General features: G+C 51.8%; 9 protein-coding genes across 9 annotated transcripts; 6 read left to right on the top strand and 3 right to left on the bottom strand.

Annotated features, from left to right (window-relative positions):
* Positions 1-58: 58 nt before the first annotated feature.
* P175DRAFT_0445256 (serine/threonine protein kinase CLA4) lies at positions 59-2,703 on the bottom strand (the record flags this gene model as incomplete). The annotated part of the gene is made up of 3 exons (XM_040894272.1): positions 59-471; positions 534-633; positions 691-2,703. 3 exons carry the CDS (start codon positions 2,701-2,703, stop codon positions 59-61), a joined length of 2,526 nt encoding a protein of 841 aa, XP_040749133.1.
* Positions 2,704-4,731: 2,028 nt separating this feature from the next.
* Positions 4,732-6,354, bottom strand: P175DRAFT_0518906 (NADH kinase POS5; the record flags this gene model as incomplete). Its single annotated transcript, XM_040899077.1, has 4 exons — positions 4,732-5,947; positions 6,018-6,132; positions 6,204-6,285; positions 6,307-6,354. 4 exons carry the CDS (start codon positions 6,352-6,354, stop codon positions 4,873-4,875), a joined length of 1,320 nt encoding a protein of 439 aa, XP_040749132.1. The 3' UTR covers positions 4,732-4,872.
* Positions 6,355-6,812: 458 nt separating this feature from the next.
* Positions 6,813-8,527, top strand: P175DRAFT_0504480 (lysophospholipid acyltransferase family protein). The gene is made up of 2 exons (XM_040897888.1): positions 6,813-7,972; positions 8,050-8,527. Exons 1-2 carry the CDS (start codon positions 7,227-7,229, stop codon positions 8,453-8,455), a joined length of 1,152 nt encoding a protein of 383 aa, XP_040749131.1. The 5' UTR covers positions 6,813-7,226; the 3' UTR covers positions 8,456-8,527.
* A 274-nt stretch (positions 8,528-8,801) lies between these two features.
* Positions 8,802-9,017, top strand: P175DRAFT_0504479 (uncharacterized protein). Its single transcript, XM_040897887.1, has one exon. The coding sequence runs from the start codon at positions 8,814-8,816 to the stop codon at positions 8,991-8,993; it is 180 nt and encodes a 59-aa protein (XP_040749130.1). The 5' UTR covers positions 8,802-8,813; the 3' UTR covers positions 8,994-9,017.
* Positions 9,018-9,026: 9 nt separating this feature from the next.
* On the top strand, positions 9,027-12,740 carry P175DRAFT_0526278 (putative RNA polymerase II transcription elongation factor (Ctr9); the record flags this gene model as incomplete). Its single annotated transcript, XM_040899459.1, has 2 exons — positions 9,027-9,933; positions 10,011-12,740. The coding sequence occupies exons 1-2, from the start codon at positions 9,079-9,081 to the stop codon at positions 12,738-12,740; spliced, it is 3,585 nt and encodes a 1,194-aa protein (XP_040749129.1). The 5' UTR covers positions 9,027-9,078.
* Positions 12,741-13,726: 986 nt separating this feature from the next.
* On the top strand, positions 13,727-16,653 carry P175DRAFT_0526277 (uncharacterized protein). The gene is made up of 2 exons (XM_040899458.1): positions 13,727-14,528; positions 14,585-16,653. Exons 1-2 carry the CDS (start codon positions 14,039-14,041, stop codon positions 16,573-16,575), a joined length of 2,481 nt encoding a protein of 826 aa, XP_040749128.1. The 5' UTR covers positions 13,727-14,038; the 3' UTR covers positions 16,576-16,653.
* Positions 16,654-16,679: 26 nt separating this feature from the next.
* Positions 16,680-17,216, top strand: P175DRAFT_0375822 (uncharacterized protein). Its single transcript, XM_040892958.1, has one exon. The coding sequence runs from the start codon at positions 16,785-16,787 to the stop codon at positions 17,061-17,063; it is 279 nt and encodes a 92-aa protein (XP_040749127.1). The 5' UTR covers positions 16,680-16,784; the 3' UTR covers positions 17,064-17,216.
* Positions 17,217-17,455: 239 nt separating this feature from the next.
* P175DRAFT_0526276 (splicing factor ESS-2 family protein) lies at positions 17,456-18,976 on the top strand (the record flags this gene model as incomplete). The annotated part of the gene is made up of 1 exon (XM_040899457.1): positions 17,456-18,976. One exon carries the CDS (start codon positions 17,456-17,458, stop codon positions 18,974-18,976), a length of 1,521 nt encoding a protein of 506 aa, XP_040749126.1.
* Positions 18,977-19,491: 515 nt separating this feature from the next.
* P175DRAFT_0535479 (magnesium transporter CorA family protein) lies at positions 19,492-23,944 on the bottom strand (the record flags this gene model as incomplete). Its single annotated transcript, XM_040900224.1, has 4 exons — positions 19,492-20,192; positions 20,276-21,544; positions 21,960-22,504; positions 22,563-23,944. 4 exons carry the CDS (start codon positions 23,942-23,944, stop codon positions 19,492-19,494), a joined length of 3,897 nt encoding a protein of 1,298 aa, XP_040749125.1.
* Between the last annotated feature and the right edge of the window lie 32 nt (positions 23,945-23,976).

Below are 23,976 nucleotides of genomic sequence, written 5' to 3'. Positions count from 1 at the left end.
GGATGGACATCGAGGGATGCAGGACACGCCTTCAACCACGGACGTCCAGTGCAAGCATTTACTGGCCATTGTTCTTCTTCCAGCGGAGCAATTCTGCGAGGCTTGCAAGGCTGCAGCCCATCTTGAGGAAGTCATGCTCCAACAATTCTTGGGCCGTAGCACGGCTATCGACCGCCACACACAAACAGACACTAAGGAAAGACTTCAACTCCTTGCTCAGCTTCTCAGGTGCCTTGAGTCGGGGAGTGCCGTTCGTAGCGATCAGATAGAGAGCTTTGAGAGGCTCCTCATTCAAATACGGAGGCTCGGATTCGATCATTTCAATAGCCATAATTCCCAGAGACCAGCAGTCAACCTTGGGTCCGTATTCTTTTTGCTTCACAACTTCGGGGGCCATCCAGTATGGAGTACCGACCATTGTGGCGCGCTTGTTCTTCGTCTCGGTCAGCTTAGCACAGAAACCGAAATCAGCTAGCAAAACAGGTCAGTATATCTATCTCCCATCCCAGGAGAGTTCTTTGAGCAAGACTCACTAATCTTAACATGGCCAGCACGGTCAAGAAGAACGTTGTCACTCTTGATATCACGATGGATAATGTTCTGGCTATGCAAGTGAGCCAATCCCTTGCAAGTCTAGCGAATTTGTGAGTAACCATTGTTTTTAAGTTTTCAGAGTGAGTGGACACAAACCTCGAAACAGATTGTGGAGATCTGATCTTCCTGAATAACCCGGTTGTTGTCAATAACATCAGTGAGAGCTCCTCCTTCCATGAATTCCATGACCACCCAAAGTTCATTGCTCTGTTCCTGCAAGAAGGAATCAAGGAAGTTCACAATGTTGGCATGCTGGCTATCCTTCATGACAATGATTTCGTTGACAATCAACTCCTTTCTGGGTTGGGTGCGCAGATCCATCTGTTTAATTGCAACCTGAGTTCGTGGACCATACTGTCGATAGAGTTCACGAGCAACTGGGGAGACAGCATTTTCCTTAACACGCGCAACATATACGGATCCGGAGGCACCTTGTCCAATCTTGCGCTGCTTGCTGTACGATTCGGTCGGGTTGTCCTTCGAAACAACGGACCGCAGTCGTTCCATTACCTCGTTTTCGCTCATGTTTGACATGCGAACTTCTCTCTTATGCGGATCGGCCTTCTTGTTCAGGGCAGCCTCCGCCTGGCGGACACCATCGGGAGGGTTCTTTTTGGCGGTCTGTTTGTTCGCGATGTTCAAGGGCTTCACGGGCTGCACGGGAGCAGGAAGCTTGCTTGGAGGAGGTCCCTGAGCCTGCTGTGGCTTACCGTTGTTCTGCGAACGGGCTGCCGAAGATTGCTGAGCATATCTCGGGTCATCCTGGCGTGCGCCTGGTGTACGAGGGGCGGAGCCGTTTGATCCATAGTCTCCAGGTCTCTGGGCTGCAGTTGGGGGAGGGGGTGCCGGCCGTTGGGCAGTCAGCTGGCGAGAAGCGTCTTGTGGCGTGCGTGCGGCACTAGGAGCCTGTGGAGCAGGCCGACTGGGCTTGTAGCGATCGTTCATAGACGGTTCGGAGGATCCATAGCCGCCAAGCTCCTGTTGGGCGAGGGGCACCCGAGTTTTGGGAAGCGAGGCATTGTAAGCTTCTTGTTCCTGGCGTTCTTGCTCATCTTGACGTGCACGACGCTCGTCATCCATTCGTCGGCGCTCCTGATCAGCCATCTCCTTCATCCGCTCTAGTTGCTGTTGTTGTTCCGCGGCCCTCTCTGAACCTGGCTTACTTTGAGGGGATGAAACAGAACGGCTGGAATAAGATTGACCACTATCCAAACGTTGTGCAGGGGCTGGGGGAGGGGGTCTCGGAGGAGCGATGGAACTGCCGACAGAGTTGTTGCCATACCCCTTTGCCTGGCCAGATGACGGAGAGCCTAGGCCTTCGTAGTATTGAGGGTTCTGTTCACGCATCTTAATATCGGAATAGAATTCGAGGACCTCAATCACGGCCTGGGGGTTCTTCTTGTAGTCCTCCTTGGTGATAGCGGATGCAGTCAAAAGCTTCTCCCACTCTGGCGGAAGGCCGACGAACGCTCCAGTCCGCGAGTCAAAACCAACATGAACACGATGGCTAAAGTTTGTAGGGTTGCTCACACCACCCATCCCAGGGCAGCGCTCGTATATCTTATCGATCCATTCATAAATCTCTTCATCGGTTTTGACCTCACAAGTCAGGCTCTTTGTGGGAACATCTCGCGTAATTAAGGCTGCCTTGGAGGTGGCATCTTTCGGATTGGCCAGACGGACGATTTCAAAAGCCATTCGAGTGTCTTCTGAGCGTGAGACCCCTGTGATGGCGGAGAGAGGTATGGAGAGAACCACCTTGCCCGTCTCATTTTTCATAAATTCCAATCGAGCTTCACGCAGAATCAGGTAGCGCTGGTTCCACGTGGCCAGGAACTTGTCCTCTTTACAACGAACATATCCCTCCTTGATGACGGCAAAGCCACCCTGGCTTGATTGTTCGGTTTTGGTCCGCACGAGCGAGGAGGTGCTAGTATTAGGAAATAACGACAGGTTCCCCGACGACACCGGCGTGCTTGGGGAGTCCAGACTCATCTGGCCGAACGAGGTGGTCACACCGGAGGAATTGGCTGAAAGGTTGAGTTTGGGACGGTCAGTTGGTGGGCGAGGGGCAGGGCCGGGATTCATAAACTGGTCAGGGGAGTACATGCTGCGGCACAAACAGTCAGTCAGATCCACAGTGCTCCGAACAAGTGGTGACAGAGGATGAAAGAGGAGACTTGGCTTCGCAATGTGATCTCACGAGGACTCAGGGGCAGAGCAAACAATGCAAGACCAATGAAAAGAGGGCTCATCTTGACTTACTTTCCGTAAGAGGAAGCCATTCTACGTGATAAATCAGATGGCGGGTACCCCAAGGAGGGGGGGGGGGGGGGAGGGGATCACCTCAAAAGGCGGAAGAGGGAAATTCGGGTGGAGAGGGTCGGTGAGTGGACTTGACTCGACAGCTGTACAAGTTACTACTCGGCCATCAGTAAATAAATCTTTCCGTAAAGTAGTCACAACAGATTGGGAAAATAGCATCAAGCGATCCCACTTGAAGGCTAAACTTTCCGAATCCAAGGGTCATGGTGCATTGCAACCAGATCTTGCTCCGGGGAGGGGGGGGGATTCTGGATCAGCCAGTAAACCCCGGAGTTGACCCTAGGAAACGGGAGTTAAAAAGGGGTTCGATGTCAACAAATCCTTACCCAGATCGACTGTACACTAGGTAACTATAGCAGGGAAGACGAATCCTCGTGCTGGCGAGGATGCTTTGGGCGTAGGATACACGTCTCGAAAAATATCCTTTATCCAAGCGCGGTGAGAAGGAGGCAGGACCCAGTCTGCAATATGTGAGAGCGACCCAGAAGCGGGGGCAGGAAACACTAGCGCTAGGGGAAGCCGACACGTACTCCGTAGGAGAGAGGAAAATAGGACGAAAAGGGGAAGGAGAATTGAAGGTAGAGAGAGAGGGAGACAATAAGAAGTGCTCCGGGAAGGCTGATGATTGTAAAGTGACTGTGGTAGTGGAGGAGGGATGAATAGAGAAGAGAGAGAGATAGAGAGAGAGAGAAGAGGAAGATGAAGAGGAATAAAATTGAGGTTTCACCAAACAGTGAGAGGCTCACTTCAAAGGGGCGAGAGCGGCTCTGCTCTGTCTGGCCTGGACTTTGCACACCAACTTCCTACAATTTCCTGGCGAATTATTGTGAACTGTTGGTTACCTCAGAAGATAACAGAAAGGTGTATACCTTGATGCCTTTTCTATTCTCGATCCTTACCGGATTACAGACGATATCTATCCTCTCCCTATGTTGTTGATTCCCTGTGTTGTTGATTCCCTGTGTTGATTCGCTTCTTTTCTGATCTTGTCTAATCCATAATAATGTTTATAGGCCCACCACCAGTCCGGAATACTTATTACGACTTACTCCGTATACACGCCCGATCCATACTTTGATTACCCTGGTTCGTGGCGGACAGTTTCAGATGCAATGGCGAACTGGACCCGTTGCCAATGGAGTCCATACTAGCCTACGAATAGTAATAGCAAGATGGTTCGATAGTTAGTCAAAGGCGTTCTATTGCTGTTCTTCGCATCCTCCAACAGAACGGAAATGTTTACTCCTGGAGTGTCGAAGGGGGGTTCATGTTCGCTATTGGCTCCCTCGATCGTCCGGGCTCTGTTTCGTCTTGATTCGTCTTACGAAACAGGAGCCAAGGATCGACTGGTAGAACTTCTTGGTGCTTCTAGACTTGGAATGGATGGGTAAAGGAGAAGTCCGAGTCGAATCCACGAACGCTACAGACTGACTCATGGAGCCCAAGTCCCTACCTACTAACTAACTATTACTGTACAAATAGACTAGGTTATATATTCCTTAGAATCAAGAGTGCTCCGGAGTCTCACGGATGAATGGAACATTATCTCTAGTCACGGTATAGTACAGAGTGTTATACTTAATTAATAGCTACTAGGTAGTTAGTGAGTTACGGAGTATAGACTGATTTATGAGATTGCAGATTGTTATGGAGTCTCCCTCTCTAGTTCTTCCATAAAATATGCCTGCCCCTTTTCGAGAAGGAATTCCTACCTGATCGTCATTAGGCCTTGAAATATACGGAGTAGCTCGTACCGAAAGAAAATGCAAAGGTATCTAGTACTAGTAGTATGAAATTTGAAATTTAAAATTTGAGCGGAGAGAATATGGAACTTGTATCATCCCAAGGTATCATCAATCAAGTAACTCTATACGGAGTATAGTTATGGAAACACTATTAGAAACATCCACCTACCCATCTAGGTGTTTAAAAAAAAAGGAAAAAAAAGGAAAATCAAGGCTCCTCGCCAAAGGGATAATTGAACTTTAGCAGTCCATTTAATCCGCCAACCCATCCATCATGCGCTTCCCCCCCCATCATCCTCCGCATCACGCATGGCACCCCGCCCTGCCACTCATTCTTGCCGTGGCGCATCTCTTCATTCCACACCCGCGCTTCCATCCCCGCCCTCATCCCTTGGGTCATGTTGACCCCATCGATACTGACTTCCAGCTCTCGTCCCCGGTTCTTCTCGCTCAGTCGGAGCGTAATCGGGGTGCTGGACGGCAGAACCAGTGGCCGGAAGCTGAGACTCCGGGCGCAGATGGGCGTCAGTAGAACCGCAGGCACGAGGGGATGTACGATACTGCCACCACTACTGAGGCTGTAGGCTGTACTTCCCGTCGGGGTTGAAATGATCATGCCGTCCGCCACGGCCTCGGTCAGGAATCGTCCACCAACATATACATCAACCACGGCAAGATGTGGCTCTTTTCCACGGTGCAAAAGTAATTCATTCATTACATATACCCCCCCGGGACCCAACGTGCCCCGTTTAGGTACCGAGTTCTCTGCCGACTCCACCGGGTTGCCATCAGCAGTAAAGAGCCCAACTTTGAGTCGATTCCGCATCAAGATACGAGTTCCACGAGTAATCCCCATAGACTTCCCACGAACCGATGACCACCCCGCGGGTTCACCCTGCGGTTCTTGCGATCCGTCCGCCATGTTCATGGACTGAGGCGCTCCGAGAATAGAGGCCCGATCCCCGACTCCCGCACCAGACATGTATACTTCGCGAAAGGCACGTTTATATTCCGCAAACTTCCATTCACCGAGAAACCCTAGCGTGCCCATGCTGAAGGACAGCATGGGGGGGACATTAGCGCACGTGGCAAACAGAGAAGAAGCATGTAGGATCGTTCCATCTCCGCCAAGGGTCACACTAAGGTCCACTTTCTTATGCAATGCAGATGGTAATTTGTCCGGGGGAGCAGAGTAAACGGGAAACGGCAGCGACGAGTGTATTTCCTCCGCAACCTTAGGTTCTAATATAACACCGATGGAGGGGTAGGTAGACGTTGTGTGACTAGAACATTCCGAAAAAGAAAAAAAAAAATGGTTAACACAATCTTGTGTCGGGGAGTGGTAGATCGTACCTGATGAACTCGATGAGAGATTCAGTCACCTTCGGGACACACTCCTTCTTCACGACCAAAATGTTCCGGGGAGGCGCAGGCCACTGAAGAGAGAGAAGGTCATTATCGTTCGACTCTAGGAAGAACCGCCGTATGAGTCAGGAAAGGATCACAGAGCTAAATCCACAGCATCCACAGCATACACACCTTGGTATGAAGGTATCAAGCGCGGAGGGAGCGCATCAATGTCTCTAATCTCATTGCGCCTCGATGAAACAGAAAAGTTGCGCTTCCATGATGATGTCCATACTGCGGGTGTGGACTGGACTAATCGGATTCGAGAGAGCAGCGGTCGCATTCTGCGGAGGGACAGGTTCCAGGCCTATGATTCTCGGTGGAAACGAAATTATTGATCCAATGTCAACATCAAGGTAAAACCCCGTCTGTCTTTGGCATCTTCCCAGTCAAGAGCTACTGTCGTGGGTAACACTAGTTAATCGGGGGTGTCGGAGTATCTATTCGAACCGCTTTCATTCTTTTCAGTCACACACTCAAAATGAAATCAGGTAAGCTTGTTGTTTGTAGGACCTGTCCAAGAACAGATTTGCTGGAGAGAATTGAACTGGAGAATTCTCATAATCCCCAGAAAGATCGAACCATAAGCCCTCACTGACCGCCCTGGAGCCCGTCAGCAAGTTGCGCGACGTCATTAGTTTTCCTTGCCGAGTTCCTGTAACTGCTGGTAGGCTGTGTTGTGTTCTGTGTGCTCACTCAGCCGTGCCCACGATCTCCTTTATTTGTTCTATCCCAGGTCTCTTTTCCTCCTTTCCTGGGCTGAACATGGCCTGATCTTTATATTTCTCCCTCTATTCTTACCTCAGTGTGGACTGTTGACCTTCCCCGGAACCTATCCCATCTCAGGGCAAGCTCTGATAGACACCGCTTCTTGAATTACAGTACTTTCACACTCCCTACATTTTTTTCTGAAATCGGTCGCGTGACACCTATCTAGTAGTATTAAGCTAACTTGGATCCCAGAAAAGACAGCTTGGTTTCCCTGGATCAGATCAGAGTCCGGTGGTTTCTTGTTTCCTAGTCGACCCCCCCCCGACAATCTTCCCCGCCATTATGGACGGTCCGGAGCTTCGGAAGCGAAAGCAGGTTGCTGATGTTAAAGAAAAACATCAAGCTCGTACAGATGCTGAACCCCGTCTTAAGCATGGAATCCCGATGCAGGTTCTGCGTTCCCTTCTTCTTGCAACCTGGTTCAACTGCTGCTGTGTCATTATCCTGGTGACCCAGTTGATCGGATCTCCCCTGTACGTCATCAACAAGCATTATTATTACGCTTATATGTCATATACGAAACAATCGTTTGGGTTGGTTATCACGGCTCTCACCCAATGGGGGTGTCCCACCTTTGTCCGGGTGAGCGGGGACAAGAGCGTGCGAGGTCAGATTCATCTGGCGAGCGATGGCCGGCTCCGAACAACCTTTCCAGAGCGGCTCGTGATGATTGCCAACCATCAAGTCTACACGGACTGGATTTATCTCTGGTGGATTGCATACGCCAACATGATGCATGGTCATATCTTTATCATCCTTAAGGAATCCCTTAAATATATCCCGATCATTGGACAGGGCATGATGTTCTACGGGTTTATTTTTATGGCTCGCAAATGGCTGTCTGATAAACCACGACTTGAGCATCGCTTACAGAAACTGAAGACACAACATGTGGGATCCAAGTCAGGGTCCCCGAAATTCGATCCCATGTGGCTTCTAATCTTCCCGGAGGGAACCAACCTATCCCTCAACACGAAGCGACGGAGTGATGAATTCGGGCAAAAGCAATCCCTCCCGTCCTTCAAACATGAGATTCTCCCGAGGTCGACTGGCCTTTTCTTCTGCTTACAACAGCTGCGGGGAACCGTTGATTGGGTGTATGATTGTACAGTAGCCTATGAGGGTCCTCCGTAAGTGAACTAACCCCCTTCCCCCCCTTCTTTTTCCCCCAGAGCCGGATGCTAACCGATTCGTTGCGTTTCTACAGAAAGGGCAGCTATCCGGACAAGTACTTTACCCTTCGATCAACGTATTTGCAAGGACGGCCACCCACTTCTGTAAATATGCATTGGAGACGGTTTGCCGTCTCCGAGATTCCCCTCGACGACCAGCAAGAATTTGATCTCTGGCTCAGGGAGCGCTGGATGGAAAAGGACCAATTGCTCGACCAGTGTTTTGAGACCGGCAGATTCCCCTCTGACCTGGCCGACAGCATCGAAGTTGGTCATGGAGATAAGGACCAACTAGCCGCAGCTGCTAACGGGTATGTCGAGACACAGGTCCGGCTGGGTCATTGGGCCGAAATTGGCCGGATATTCAGAGTTTTGTTTGGTCTCGCTTTTCTGTGCAAAGCGCCTAAAGTGGTGGGTTTGTTAAACCCGGGCCGTTACTAGTACAGCACTTCCCAGGTGTTTATTGTTATCCCACTTTGGTTTATGTATTCATTACTATTCTTATGACTGATGCCCTAGATAATCGTACCAGCTATAGAGTCTGGAATTGAAGTTTTCACTCCCCAAGATCCGCGTAAGGTTCATCACATGTAGACACCAATAATAATGGAAAGATCTTTTTACCTCCTGAAGCTTCGAATTGAATTATTCTACGGAGAAGGTGAATCTAATCCAATGTCGACGCCACCGTGGCGGTGCAATCCGGCCGTCGAGGCCTCAGGCGCCGAACCGCCAATCCGTCCAGTCAAGATTCACGCCAACAAACAGCAGATCCAAACCTGTCGTCCTTCATTCTCGGATGCACAGCGAGGAGAATATTTTCATCATTCTTGATTGTGAAATTTTCTTTTACTCTAGAAATGAACATGAGTTGAGCTTGGAGCTTCACAACAGGACCCATTACCTCCTTTCTACCACCGAACTTTCACCTCTCGCCCGCGTCAAGCCAGTCCAGCCCGTTTACCAGCCAGTTTACTAGCTCTACTAAAGAACCCACCCCCCCCCCCAGAGACATCGATTGGAGAGGGGGAAAAAAAAAAAAACCGTATATACACACGCCCACCATGGCGTCCCTGCAGAACGGCTATTCGAATGGTATAAATGGAGACCCAGTCGCTGTAACCAGCTCGCCGGCCAATCTTCGCTTTTCTGACATTCCCTCCGCCATCGACATTCCCGCGTCCACTCTCGACAGCGAGGTCGAAGTCAGTCTTGAAGGACTCCCCGATGATCCGACCGAGCTTTGCACGCTTCTGGAAAACGAAAAGGCCGCGAAGAACTTCTGGGTGATCATTGCGCTTGCGTACGCGAAACAGAAACAGATCGACCATGCGATTGATATTCTGAACAAAGGCCTGGCATCGGTTGCCCATGGGGCAACGAAAGAGAAGCTGGGGTTGCTGGGGTGGGTGTGCTGGCTGCTCATGCTGAAGAGCCGACAGGCGCCTCGCGTGATTTCAGAGGGAGAGTTATATACCGAGGCCAAGACTAAGGATCACTACCTGCAACTCGCGACGTCCACGCTCAATGAGGCGTCGCGATTGAACCCGGCTTTCCCGCCTCTGTTCCTTGCTCGCGGTGTTTTGTCCCTCCTGCGCTCGTCGTTGCACGCCCCGCGGCCTGTTCGTCCCGGGACGGTTGATACGTCGGAGAGAGTTGAGTCCCTGCGTCAGGCCCTCAAGTGCTTCGACGAGTCGTCCAAGGCGTTCGGGGGTCGGAATGTCATGGCGATTCTTGGACGCGCAAGGGCGCAGTACCTGCTTGGAAGCTATGCTGAGGCGTTGGAAGGATACCAGAAGGCACTCGTCAAGATGCCGGGACTAACCGACCCAGATCCCAGGATCGGAATCGGGTGCTGTCTCTGGCAGCTAGGGTTTAAGGACCAAGCTAAAGTCGCCTGGGAGCGCTCTCTAGCATTGGTACGTCCCAGGTTTTTTTTTTTTTTTTTTTTCCTGTATCGAGACCGGCTACTAACTTTGCGTTGTTGTTATTATAGAACCCCGACTCCAAAGTCGCCAATATTCTCCTCGCCGTGTACTATCTCTACGACAGCTCCCGACATGCTACGACCGACCCAGCCTTCGGGTCGCTCTACAAGATAGCCATGACACAATACACACAAAAGGCGTTCAAGCTGGACAAGGAGTACCCCATGACCTGCGCTTTGTTTGGCGGGTACTTCCTCTTGAGAAAGGCCTATTCCACAGTCGAGACGCTCGCACGCAAATCCATTGAAAACACAGACGTGATGCCCATCGCCAGTGATGGATGGTACCTACTTGGCCGGAAGTCTCACTACGAAGGCGACATGGCCCGGGCCGCGGAATACTATAATCGCTCCGACCAGGCTCGAGGCGGCGGCGATAAGGGATACCTGCCGGCCAAGTTTGGCACGGTACAGATGCAGGTCTCGAACAAGGACTACGATGGAGCCAAGTTCCAGCTGGAGAAGATCATCCAGCAGACCAAGAACCCGGAGTGTATGATCCTGCTGGGCGCCCTGCACGCCGAGGATGTCTTTGCAGCGCAGAGAAGCGGGAGCAAAGAGGACAAGTCGGCGGAGGCTAAGAAAGCTATCACTCTCCTGGAGGGCGTCCGTTCTCTCTGGAAGGACGAAAGCAAGAAGATCGCGCCCGACGAGTCGGTGTTGGTGTATCTGTCCCGTCTTTATGAACAGACGGCGCCAGAGAAGAGCATGCAGTGCTTGAGCCAGCTGGAGGACATGCAGCTCGCAGAAATCCCGGATGAGGAACGGCCCGCGGGCGTCAAAAAGGAGGAAGAGATCAAGGCCGCGCTTCGGGTGCATTTACCTCCACCGCTTCTGAATAACATGGGGTGTTTCTTGTACCAGAACGAGAAGACCGAGCTGGCTCGTCAAATGTTCCAGGCCGCTCTTGACGCATGTGTTGGACAATCCCCGGACAAAGAAACGGCCACGGACACGGACGCCCTGGTCACGACCATTAGCTACAACCTCGGCCGGGCATATGAGGCTTCCGACCTACCCGAGGAGGCTAAGAAAGTGTACGAGGGTCTCCTCGAACGCCATGCCGATTACACCGAGGCCAACGCCCGACTGACGTACCTGGCACTGCGCCGCAGTCCGACGGACGAAGGGCCCAAGAAAATGGCGAAGCTTTACGAGAGCGACTCGACCAACCTGGAAGTGCGTGCGTTATTCGGATGGTACCTGAGCAAGTCCAAGAAACGCGCGGCCAACCTCGCCGAGGACCACGAGCAGCGCCATTACAAGCACACCCTGCAATACTTTGACAAGCACGACCGGTACTCGCTCACGGGCATGGGCAACGTGCACCTCCTCACAGCGCGCGACATGCGGCGCGAAACGGACCAGGAGAAAGAGAAACGGCGCAAGATGTACGAGCGGGCGGTTGAGTTCTTCGACAAGGCTCTCCAGCTGGACCCACGCAACGCCTACGCCGCGCAGGGGATCGCGATCGCCCTCGTGGACGACAAAAGGGACTACAGCACGGCGGTGCACATATTCTCCAAGGTCCGCGACACGCTGAAGGACCCCAGCGTCTACCTCAACCTGGGCCACATCTACGCGGAACTCCGCCAATACACTCGGTCGATCGAACACTACGAAGCGGCGCTCTCCAAGGACCGCGTGCGCGACGCGCAAATCCTCGCTTGTCTCGGTCGCGTCTGGCTCCTCAAGGGCAAGCAGGAGATGAGCGTCGCGGCGATGAAGACGGCGCTGGACTACGCACAGCGCGCGCACACGGTCGCGCCGACGCAGGTGCACCTGGAGTTCAACGTTGCCTTTGTGCAGAACCAAATCGCGTCGCTCACTTACGGTCTCGCGGAAACGCAGCGGACGGTGCAAGACGTGCAAGACGCGGTGGACGGACTCCGGGAAGCGGTCTCGACGTTTGGCCGGGTGGCGCAGGCCAAGAACCCGCCTTACCCGGCCGAAGCGCTGGAGCAGCGGGCGAACATGAGCAAGACGATCATCAAGCAGCTGGAGCGGGCGCTGCAGAGCCAACGGGAATACGAGGAGAAGAATGCGGCGAAGCTGCAGCAAGCGCGGGACGCGCGGGAGGCAGAAATCCGACGGCGCGAGGAGGAAGTGCGCAAGGCGCAGGAGGTCGAGCAGGAGCGCAAGCAGCGGATCGCCGAGGAGCGGCAGTTGATGATTGAGGAGGCGCAGAGGCTTGCGGCGCAACGGGCTGAGGAGGAACAGGAGCAGGAGGAGGAGGAGGAGGAGCGCGCGCGCGAAGAGGTCGAGATCATGACGGGGGATGAGGAGGAGGGGGAGGCGGGGGTGAAGCGGACGAAGACGAGGTCTAGCGCGTCAACGGGGGTGGCGGGGGCATCGAAACGCAAGAAGAAAGCGCAGCGGCCGCGGCATGCCGAGGACGATTTCATCAACGATGGGGATTCGGTGAGGGGGCACCTGTCGGAGGCTGGGAGCGATGACGAGGCCACGGCGGCGCCCAAAAAGCGGAGGAGGCTGGAGCGGCGGCCGGGGAGTAGCGGCAAGGCGCCAAGCAAGTACAAGAGCAGCGAGATGGTGGTTGATTCTGACGAGGATGAAGATGCAGACGAGCCGGGGTCGACGGGGAATGGAGATGGGAGCGGCGATGACGAGGACGTGGTGCAGCGTCGGCGGGCCAAGGTGTCGAGACGGATTGCAGATGATGAGGAGGAGGAGGAGGAGGAGAGTGAGGGACCAGATACCGAGATGAAGGAGGAGGTTTAGTTCTGTAGATTTATTTTCATCCCTAGTCATTCATCCCTAGTAAAAATGCTTGAGCATCTAATTCTCTCCTATTCCCTGGCTGTACCGAGCTGTACGTATGGTATGTATGGTATGTATGGTATGTATGGTATGTACCGTCTGTACCGTATGTACTGTATGTATGTATTGTATATCCTGTACTGCTCTGTATTCTATTATCCAACCCCCCGGTCCTTCTTTAGCTGCAGTAGTCCATGCAATGCATGGTTGGATGGGAACCAGATCACTATCGGAGTAAAAGGAATTGGGCGGATTTGTACTCCGTAGTACAGTAGGAAGGTACCTTGCAGGCTTGCAACTCTGTATTACATGAGGCTGGAGAGGAGGAAGTATTATTAGGATGAAACTGGGGTAGAGTACAAACAGGTCAAGGAAGATAGATAGATCCCAGTCTATTACTCCATACATATCTCGATGGAATAGATGCAGGTACAATTGTCGGTGTGATTACTTGCTCGTGTCTGCATGAGTTTTCCAGCATGCATAATAATGCTTGAGGCTGGATATCATGAACTGCCGAGCACATGTTGGATCCGATCCGAGGCTAAAGAAAGATCTAATATAGCATCATCATCATCTCCTTTCTCCTGAATCCCCTGTAATATAAATAATAGAAATAATATAAATAATATATAAATAATCAGGGTATTTTTCCTTGACTCTTCTGTACTGTAACAACCGTGCCTGTGTTTGTCCTTGTGATTCTCCATCAATATCTCTGTCTGTATACTCTATCTCTATTATATATTATATTATATATTATATATTATACTCTATCTCTATTATATATTATTTATATATTATTTATATATTATTTTGGAGGTGTCATTTGGTTAAGTTTCAACGGGGTGGGTATGGCACGTTTAGCTGGGAGGCTAAAATCACTAAAACCTCCATTGATAAATACTGTATTCTGTCTCGCTTCTGCTACATTTGGGGTTTCGATCTCGCTCTCTCCTTTCCTCCTTACTCTCTCTCTCTCTCTCTCTCTCTCGCTTCACTCCTTTTTCAATCGTTTCTTTCTTATTCTTTCCTTTCATCTTTGTTCCACAGAGCTCTCCGAGAGAGCCTCTTTTCTCTCGCTTTTCTCTCTCTCTCTTTTCTTTCTCTCTCTCTCTCTCTCTCTCCCTCTCTCGATCTCCCTACCATGCTCCAAGCCAAAACTCAACTAGTCCAATTGGAGCCGTAACTGTCGCTCATTCTCTTCCCCTCTCTCTCCCGACCAATTGCACTGGCTGTGATACCCTCATTGTTCCACCATGCATAGCACTCATCTCCCGGTTTCAGCTGCTCGTGCAATCGCGCAGGATTTGGACCGCCCCCCCACGAGAGCATCCAACACTGATCTGCCTGAGCATTCCCTCCATATGCGCTCGAGATCAATTGCCCTGGCCCAGACCCCCAGACGCCTCTCGGTCTTTAGTGGACGCTCTCGCAGCAACACCACGACCTCGACAACTCCCTCCACCACTTCCTCCCGTCGCTCACCGGCCTCTTCCATGACCTCCAACGATACGGCTTCCCTGCCCCCGGCCCACGAGGACCGAACCGCTTCGGCCGCGGCCATGCGGCACGAACGCCAGGAGAGTGTAACCAAGTCGCTTTTATTGCGTGGAAGCCGCATCCTGCGCCGTCAGGGCAGCAAGTTCAATATCGTGGCCACCCTGGACGAAGAAGAAGAGCTCGAACGGGACAAGTCCCGCTTCGAAGTCTTTGGTCGCCATCATAAATCGCGCTTCAATGATTCTCGTAAGTTCTCTCTATGCATCCTTGCCCTAAAAATACCCGGTTGACTTTCGATATAGATGAGCAAATGAAGCGTCTCATCTCCGACCCTTTTGATTTCCATCACCTGACTCACACAAGTCCCGCCCAATTTCATGCCCTGGATCAGACCCAACAGAATGACCTGGTGACCGAATTCTCCGCCATTCGCGCCTCGCAGAAACCTGTCGCCAACCTCAAAGGCATCCGAGCGGATGACCTGCACTTTCGGGGCTTTTCATCGGAGGATCTCACAGGCTCCGAGACGGGCCAAGACAATGCTACTCCTTTCCCTCCTGTCAGTCCACCAGCCTCTCCCGGCGGGTCGTCGTCAATCAGTCCCAAACAACCCGACAACAGGCCAAGAGACTCGCGCACCTTTGAAAACTTTTCGCGCCCCGTACCGAGGTACCCTCGAACCGAGCCGTCCGCTTCGCCCCCGCGAGCGAGCTCCCCGACATTGGCCTCCTCTCCGGAGATCCCAGAGCCGGCGCCGCGAGCGATTGATGAAATCCTCGGCCTAACGTCTCAGCCGACGTATCCCGAGCATGTGTACTCAACGGATGATGAGTACGAGCACAGCGCCTCCCTGGCAACAACCCTCCCTTTTGAGGGTATGTTTCAATCCAGCCCGGGCCACGCCGTCACTACAGGCCCTGGCGCCGAGCCCGCGGATCCGAGGACACGATCCTCCCTGACGAGTCCATCATCGGAGCTCGAGGATGTGCCGGAGGAAGAAGAGGCAACCCATTGGCACGACAGCCCGCCGCCGCTTCAGTCTGCAGAAGGGATGCATTTCCGCACCTCGTCCGGCCTTGACTCTTTTACTTTCCAGCCCGTTGAAACTCAGCCCCCCGGCAACACGGCCCCCAGGACCCACCGATCCATTCATGTGGCCAAGGAGCTCTCAATGAAGTTCTCCGAGGCATTGGGATCCCCTACTCTTCCCCAATCTCGCGCAGAGCAGGAGACCCCTGTAGATGACAAACAACGCCCCGAAGCGCTGCCAATCCGAAGACAGTCATCCCTCAGTCGACGAGCCATTCATGAGACCATTTATGAGTCTTGGGATGACGATATTGACTACTGCTATGAGCACGCCGCGGAGTCAAATTCCAACTTTGACTGGACACGCACTTCCCTGGATGAGTCAAGGAAAGCCGCGGTTGAAGTTACTGTTACCGCTTCGGATTTGGACGTCGCCTCGACACAGTCCAGGATGATGCGCCCCTTAACTCACCCTCTTCACCTCGGTCCCTCGGTGTTGTCCACTCCCGAATTGGCCCCTAGCCCCTCACGTTCATTGCCTAGCTCCCGCCTGGCTGTGACCCCATCCACGACTGGCTACGAGGGTGAATTCGTTGCCCAAAGAGATGGAGACTATTTCCAACCCGTCAGTTCTTCGGTATTTCCAGGAACCCTGGCCAAACACATGAACCCCGATGTCCTGTACGAGGAGTACCTGGCTGCTGATGCAGAATCAGATCGCCACTTCTCGTTTTGCTCGCAGGGCGGGTTCCAGGCCATAGAGCACCCCGTCTCTCCTCGGAGCAGCTTCTCCCCAATCAGCAAGTGCAACTCGCAGGAGAGTCTCATACTATCCCGGGCCGCATCGATTGTCCGTAAACACCGGTCGTCAGTCTCGACCGCAAGCGTCCCTGAACTGGTCCATAGCCTTGCGAGCAGCCGCGACTTCTCTACCACAGATTCAATGCTGTCTGTCGACCACGCTGGACTGGTGCGTCCGGATTCCTCATCCCACCACCACCGCCAGACTAAGAGTCTCGCGCGGGAAATTGAAAGCCAGGTCATGTCTCGCATGGACCACAATGGGAGCACCGAGTTTACAAGGCTAGGATCATCCATCGTCCTTCCAGCTCATGATCGCACCAAGTCCACCTCGGATGGGGAATCTGTCCCCATCCTGAGCAGACCTCCTCTCAAGCCTGAGCCTCCGATGAAAAGCACGCACCGACGTAAAGGTCGAACCTCTTACTCTCTCTTCCCGTCTCCCGCTACTGCAAATCCCTAGACAGCAGCCAATTTTTTGTATCTTGGGAATGACCCACCTCTCATTCATTTTTTTTTTTTTTTTTTTTTCTCTCTCTCTTTCCCCGTTACCTACCCAATTCCTACCAAGTCTTTCGATTTTCCCCCAAGCCAATCGGAAATAGACCTCCTCAACGACTTGACGATTTTTTTCCTTGGTGTTCTCCGTTTTCCTTCCCAACAATCTTTGCGATGAATATATTTTCCTTGGTATCTTCACACATTATTTGTGATTATGTTTTGATGCTTTTCTGGTTCGGGGTTTTCCAGTCTTCCCGATTGCATTTTATCTCGGCATTTCTCAGCGATTGTTTCAAAAGAGTATTAAAACATTTTGGGTATTTTTTTTTTTTTTTTTTTTTTGGATCCTCATTCATTTCGGGCATTGGAGGATTGGAAAAATGGCTGTATATTGTTTTATTCGCACATCATTCGCTCGGGTTTTCTTTTATGTGTGTTGGTTGCCCTTGACAGGGTGGATTGTTTTTGTCTTTGTTGAACTGTTTCACTCACTATAGATAGACCAGGACGGTCCGGAGGGGGGGGGTGGTTTCAAGGCATAATATTTTATATTTCCGGGGAATTTTGAAATTCAGAATATCAACAGACTACCTTAATTTCTAAGTTATCATGAAGATAGATACTCATCTTTGAGAGGTCGAAAAGTGCGGAGGTTTTGTTATGGCTGGCTCTTCACCGCCGATACCTCACCGCCCTAGCGAGATTCTGCCGGTCTTTGGATGGAATTATATTATTGCCTCCATTTCTCTCCACCGGCGCATCCTCTCGACTTTAACGTAACAGCATGTTGCTTTCTATCATCATCCTTCACGAATAAACTTGACTCCGGATTTTCACCTATCATGTCCTCCCAAGCTTTAACCAAACGCGATAGTGAGACGAGTTTGATGCCACCGCCTCCCCCACCGCAACGCATCAAACGGCCTGCAACAGTCCTAGACGAGGACGTTTACACCGATGCCCTGTCCCATATTATTGCCAGAGACTATTTCCCTGGATTACGGGAATCTCAAGTGAAACAGGAGTACCTAGACGCGCTAGACTCAAAGAATCAAGAATGGATCGCAAGTTCGAGGCGAAAGCTGAGGGATCTCATAATGACCCCTGGACGATCTCGGCCCCGCCCTGACTCAAGAAATATGACTCCGGGATTCAGAGGTGCTGGCGCTGGCGCTGGCGCACTGGGAGATACGCCGATGGGGTGGGGTGGGGATACACCCGTGTCGGTGGTTTCTGCGGTGTCTACGAGTTCAACTACGACGACAATGACGGCACAACAGACAGACCCCGCACCAGATGTATCGAAGATGGGGTTGCTCGAATTTCAAGCCAAGTATACCGGCGAGGACAACGAATCCTTCAACAAGTTGCTGGATAAGCAGAATGCAAAGCGGCGAGAGAAACACGCCTGGCTCTGGAATAATAATAAGATCCCCAGTGCGCGGCAGATCGCCCATCGGCGGCGTGAGGCCAAACTGATCGAAGCCCGGGGTGGGAAATGGAAAACAGACCAGGAAAAGCAAATCGCAATTAAGACGGATCTTGATGCGCGCCCTGCGCAGCCGGACACCTGGAAACCCGCCGCGGAAAACTCGCTGATGTTTCCCCCCTCATCGGTCGAGGACACGCACGAAACCATCCAGCAAAAGGCTGAGGCTGCGTCCCGCGCTGGGCCCAAGCGTGTGGTATACCAAAATACCCGACTCGCCGAGGCAATCTTCGCAGATGGAGCGAGATCCGGACCCGGAACCATTCCCCCGCCTTCGCCGTCAATATCCGCCATCCAAGACGCCATTGCCGGCCGACCACGCCCTACGGATTCTGAAGCTTTCTATACAGGCGGCGAAACACCACGCGTAAATGGCTACGCCTTTGTCGACGAAGACGAGCCCGAACCCGAGCCCACCACCACCACCACCACCACCACCAACGACGACGACCTGCGTATGCTCGGTGGCGCAGGTGACACAACCCCGAACCCCTTCCAAATCAAAGCAAACCGTCGCCGCGAAGACCTCCACCACCGCATGGTCGATAAAGCCGCACGCACCAAGAGAGCCGAAAAGATCGCCCAGCTCACGAAAACCCCTGTATCTGTCATACGTACGGGCACAAGCACGCCTAGGTTCGCAAGCAGTCCCAAGCTGGATTTTGGGCTCCGAACGCCTGGCCAGCGGCTAGGGCAAGGAGGAGGAGGAGGAGGACCAAATACGAAGATGTTGACACCTGCGGCGCAGAAGCTTCTGTCTCAAGTGGGGAGTACACCGAGCCACCGGGGTTCTTCTTCTTCTTCTTCTTCTTCTTCTTCTTCGGCGTCAGGGTTGAAGAATCTGTGGACTCTGACGCCGCGACGGCAGAAATGAACTACCTACTTACACTACTTACACTACTTACACTACTTACCCTTTAATCACTTGCTTTGATGAGATACGAAGGAAAGCGTTTTGGTTTGTTTTGGTTTGGTTTGGTTTGGTTTGTTTTAAGGTGTTGGTCATGGCTTCAGCGAGTGTTTTTCCGTCCTTGTATACATTACATTCTATTCATTACTATTCTCGATGGTTTAGAGCCTGCTCGGTCTGGTCTATATACCATGTAGAATATCAATCTCAATCTCAATCGCAATCTCAATCATATCTGCAATCAATGTAACGTTGTAGAATAGGTAATAATAAGTATATAGGTTTCTTCTTCTTCTTCTTCATCTTCTTAATACAACACAACAAGAAAAGAGAACAAAAGAGAATGAAATAGGGTATATATATATATATATATAATCAAGCCAAAACATAACATGGGGAAACACACTAAACTAAACCCTATAAACGACCCTAATACTACTACTACTCTGTACTTGCACTCGCACTTCTGTAACGGGTTCTTAACCCCCCCACACCAACGCGGCCGCAAGAACAGACACCGAAACCGACCGCGCCACGGCCCTGAAAGAAGGCGCATGTCGCCCTGGCGCCGCGCTCGGACTATACGAGGAAGAGAGCCATTTGCCCCGGGGACACTGGAAGCCCAGGGTCATGGGACAGGCTTTGACTAGATTGTGGCAGTAGTCCACGGAGGGGAGGATCTCGACGTAGGGCCCCGGTTGGATTTCCGTGGTGATTAGGGCGTTGCGGGAGGTGTTTGTGGCCTGGTTGTTCAAGAGGGTTTGGTTTGTGATGGAGGAGCCGTTTAGGAACCGTTGGCCGGCGTTGCGGATGAGGAGGTTGGGGCTGTTGGTATTTGAGGTGGTGGTGCTGCTTTGGCCATCGGCGGAAGAAAACAAGGAGGAGGAGGAGGAGGCGTTGTAGGTGGAGAGATCCGTGCATTGTGGGATTGTTACGGCGCACAGCCAGGATTTGTACGCGGCTGCGCAGTCGTTGCAATTGACGGCCATGGAGAAGATGGTTTCGTTGGAGGTGTTGCATTGGATTTGTTGGAGCGAGTAGGAAAAGTTCTGGTAAAGGCTTTTGGCGTAGTCGTCGTAGATTTGGCGGAGATCGGAAAGTGATTTGGATGGGTTCGACGGGACTGCATAGGCGACGTCAGAGCAGAAGTCTAGGTCGAATATAACCGCGCAGTTGGCATCTAGGATATTTAGTAACGAGCTTAAAAAAAAAGAAGAAAAAAAAAAAAAAAAGAATCCAGGTAAGATGGTGATCGTGACTGACCTGCTTTGGTTGTAAAGTTCTTTGGCTTCCAGACTTTACCTCCTCCGCCGATAATCCCATTCCCCGAACTGGTGGAATTGCCTGTCATCGCCATGATCCCGGTATACGTCGAGCTACGGTTGAGACCGGTGATGTAGAACTGCTCCTGCAGTCCGTGGTCTTCGGTTGTGCGGTTGGTCATGCTCGCTTCCACGTTGTTCGTCTTACCGACCTGCGAGTGTTGGTCAAGAGCACAGTATGACCGTCGCATTCCTGAAAGAGCAGTATAGTTGACATTGTTGACAAAGAGGGTATAGACCGCCGTGTGGTTCTGCCACAGCTTTAGCTGCGCAGTAGTGAGCCCTTCATCGGCAGGGCTGACCGTTGTGAGAAGCGCAGCATTCGCGCCCGCATCCACAAACGACAGCATAGCGCTGTCATCATTGACAGCATGGAAGTAAGCGTCAGTCGACGCCGCCATCTGATACGAATAATACCCAGAATAGCTCGAGCTGTCCGGGGCCGCTACACCAATATATACGTTGGCATCCGCAGAGACTGTTCCACCCATATACCCCTCATCGGTGGGGAATTTGGTCTGCTCAGAGCTATCCTTGCCGGGCCCCGGCTTCTGAAGAGACTCCGATGTCGAGACATAGACGTCTAACTGGGGCAAATCCGGTACAGTCTCAGATTTCGTCGTATTGAGACCCGGTTTCGAGCAAATCGTCAGGGAGAGGTAGACGGTTGTAGACGACGCCCGTTTTGTGGAGTTGCTGCTCTCACTCGAATTCTGATTTTCAACGGGGAAATACCACCACTGCGTGTCACCCAGCTTGATATCTCTCGTTTGGAATTGATTGTTCCCTAAAGAGGATACACCCTCAGGCGCCCGACGGACAAGCTCTAGTCCCCGCGCTTGTCCCGCTTCGTCCACCTCATTTTCAATTACGAGGCCATTGAAAGATCCAAGCAGAAGAGAGTATTCCGGGGGGTTGCCGTCACTAGCTATGAGGTTGCCATGGTTCCGAGAAGGGTAAGACGGGGGATCGGAGGCATCGGTAGCTAGAGCAAGAGGGGCAAAGGAGAGGAAAATGGAAAAAAGGAGGGCCAGGCCAGCTGTCGCACCGAGGCGGTACTGTAATCGCGAAGGGTTCGATCGCATGGGATATCCAAACGCTCCGATCAGGCGCAGGGCCGTCGGAGACCAGATATCAGGTAGGTAAAGGGTGGGTGAAATCGAGATCCTCTCACGGCGCAGGCCAGCCGAATCGTGAGGGAAAACGGGTTCTGGACGGTATGACCTTGTCTGTCTCTTGATTCGTGATTGAAGACAATATAATATATATATATCCTTCTGGCGTTCGTCGCCTGCGGGTCGGCAACTGCGCCACAGATGGGTCACCGCCACATCTAGATGGAGTCTAAATTTAGACTTGTATTTGTATCATCACGGTATATACCGTACAAGACAGGAGGAGGAATTCATCAAAATACGCAACACTCAGAGAGTGGCTGGGAGGAGTTTAGTTTAGAAATTACAGGTAGTTAAATAAAAAATACCCCCTGTTTTTTTTTTTTTTTTTTGGAATATGAACAGAAGAAAACAAAACAAAACAGAACAAAAATTGAATACTATATACCATCTAGATTGTAAAGCTTGTTTTGCTCTATACAAGTTTATAGAAACGAGCAGCCATCCCACTGATCACGACGATAGCGGCAAGTACACCAATAATACCACAGAACCAGGCATATCCTTCTACGTCTTGCCCTGGTACATGCACGTTCATTCCGAACAAACCGCAGATGAGATTCATGGGGACCAACATCGTTGCAATGAGCGTCACCTTGCTCAAGACATTGTTGACATGGTTCCCCAACACCAAGTTAGTCACGTTCAGTTGCGCGAGATAATTGGTGTGGGACCGGCTAAGCATCTTCTCAAAGTGCGCCAAATTGGACATCATGGTCACAACGTGATCCTGAATGTCACCAAGATACAGACCGATGTCGCCACGGGGAGTGACTGAGTATTGCTCATTGCAGCGCTTCGAAAATCCGCGAATAACATCGGCTTTACCGCCCAAAAGGCGCATCAACCCCATGACTTTCTTACGGAGGTGGCCAATCCGAGGCAGGAATGACTCAAAGTCCTCCATGCGCGCAATGAACACGAGGTCTTCAATGGCTTCGGACTCAACCTCAATGTCTCGAATAACAGGGCCGAAGCTATCCACGATGTCATCACTGCATCCAGTCAATACTCGCACCCCAAAAGCAGAAAGATCACAATCTGGAAACTCACATCATGGCGTAACAAATCCAGTCGCTACTCAAGGAAACATAGTCACGAAGCTTTCCAATTCTTCGTCGAACATTGGCCGCATGAGGGTTATCGGTGAAGGAGAACGTCAGCACCCCATCACGGAAGACAACCATATAAAAGTTGACGGGTTCCATGAATTGCTCGCTCGTCTTATCAACTTGGTAAAACGTCCGGAAACAGACAAAGTAGTACTGCTTGAACAGCTCCACTTTCTCGCGGGATTCCTGGGTTAAGATATCTTCCGTTGTGAGAGGATGGATAGAGAAAGCTCTTGAAATGGCTCCAACTTCCGCCTCGGTGGGATTGAGGACATCCAACCACCAGACACCACCATCTGGCCCCAGTTGGAAAAGATCTCTGAATGTATCTCCGGGCAGGACAAGATCACCCAGTTCTGCGGCATGCACAGTGCTCTGCGATTCAGAAGAGAAAAAACCGAACCGGGTGGGCTCATTCTCGTTCCTCAGCTTATTGAGCATCTCCGCCTCGTGCACGGTCTCCGCGTAGGATTTCTCGTTGGTCAGAGAGGTTGTCAAGTCTCCAGAAACGCCTTCCGTGCCGGACGAGGACTTCTCGTCCGACTTCTGAGCACCTTGGCGAAGGTCGTAGAAAATTCGCGGTGGAGAACTCAAGCTTTGCTCGTGCTTGGTGGGTGGAGGCTTTGCCTTTTGATTCAAGGCTACAAACTCCTCCAACTCTTCGTAGTCAATGACTGGGATTCTTCCGGGTTCCTCGAATTGGGGTAGGCAGGTTTCATCCGAAGAATCCAGCTGAATCGTCCCTGCCTGAGTTCGGATGGCGCTAGCATTGCTAAAGGTAGGGCGGCGAGGATGCGTACCACCAGAGACTGTACGCTGAAGAATAGCCTCCAAATCGGGGGCGACATGGCTTTCCAATGTGTTCGCCCTCTCGCGGCGACGCGGATCCGCAAAAGCCTCGACGGAATTGGGCGGGGACGATGATCTCGCGGAAGGAGAAGACTCGCGCGAAATATTGGCCATATCCTGATTGCGACTGTAGGTACGCGCATGGCGGGCATTTCCAGTTGGGTCGACTGAGAACCGACGTCCCAAAACGTTGACATCCTTTACAGATCGATCGTCGTCCACTATAGCTTGTTCGAAGTCCCGAGAAAAGGGGCCAGATTCTCGGAATACATCTTGAACTTGAAGGAGGTCTGGGCGCGGAGGCACCTCGGGTAGGCCCTGCTGGGGTGTATTCTTAGGGCTGAGTGCAACGTCAGAAGCGGCTTCAATGCGAGGCGTGTAATCGAGCTGGAATCGATGGTCGTCCAGCTCAGGCCCCGGAGTGCTGAACCGGGATAGACACATGTACTTTTCGGACCTTGGTGACTCCGACATTTCGAAATGATGCAGTATTCGAGAGAAAATTT

Source organism: Aspergillus ochraceoroseus (genome assembly GCF_002846915.1).
Source record: "Aspergillus ochraceoroseus IBT 24754 chromosome Unknown P175scaffold_9, whole genome shotgun sequence".
NCBI lineage: Eukaryota > Fungi > Ascomycota > Eurotiomycetes > Eurotiales > Aspergillaceae > Aspergillus > Aspergillus ochraceoroseus.
The sequence above is the reverse complement of the archived record's forward strand: the minus strand, read 5'-3'. Positions and strand labels throughout refer to the sequence as shown.

Bases quoted from the DNA above. Each gene is read 5' to 3' on its own strand.
- P175DRAFT_0504480 (XM_040897888.1), top strand. From the start codon at position 7,227: ATGCAGGTTCTGCGTTCCCTTCTTCTTGCAACCTGGTTCAACTGCTGC. The intron at 7,973-8,049 runs GTAAGTGAACTA...GCGTTTCTACAG, and splicing joins GTAGCCTATGAGGGTCCTCC to AAAGGGCAGCTATCCGGACA.
- P175DRAFT_0504479 (XM_040897887.1), top strand. From the start codon at position 8,814: ATGCACAGCGAGGAGAATATTTTCATCATTCTTGATTGTGAAATTTTC.
- P175DRAFT_0526277 (XM_040899458.1), top strand. From the start codon at position 14,039: ATGCATAGCACTCATCTCCCGGTTTCAGCTGCTCGTGCAATCGCGCAG. The intron at 14,529-14,584 runs GTAAGTTCTCTC...CTTTCGATATAG, and splicing joins ATCGCGCTTCAATGATTCTC to ATGAGCAAATGAAGCGTCTC.
- P175DRAFT_0375822 (XM_040892958.1), top strand. From the start codon at position 16,785: ATGAATATATTTTCCTTGGTATCTTCACACATTATTTGTGATTATGTT.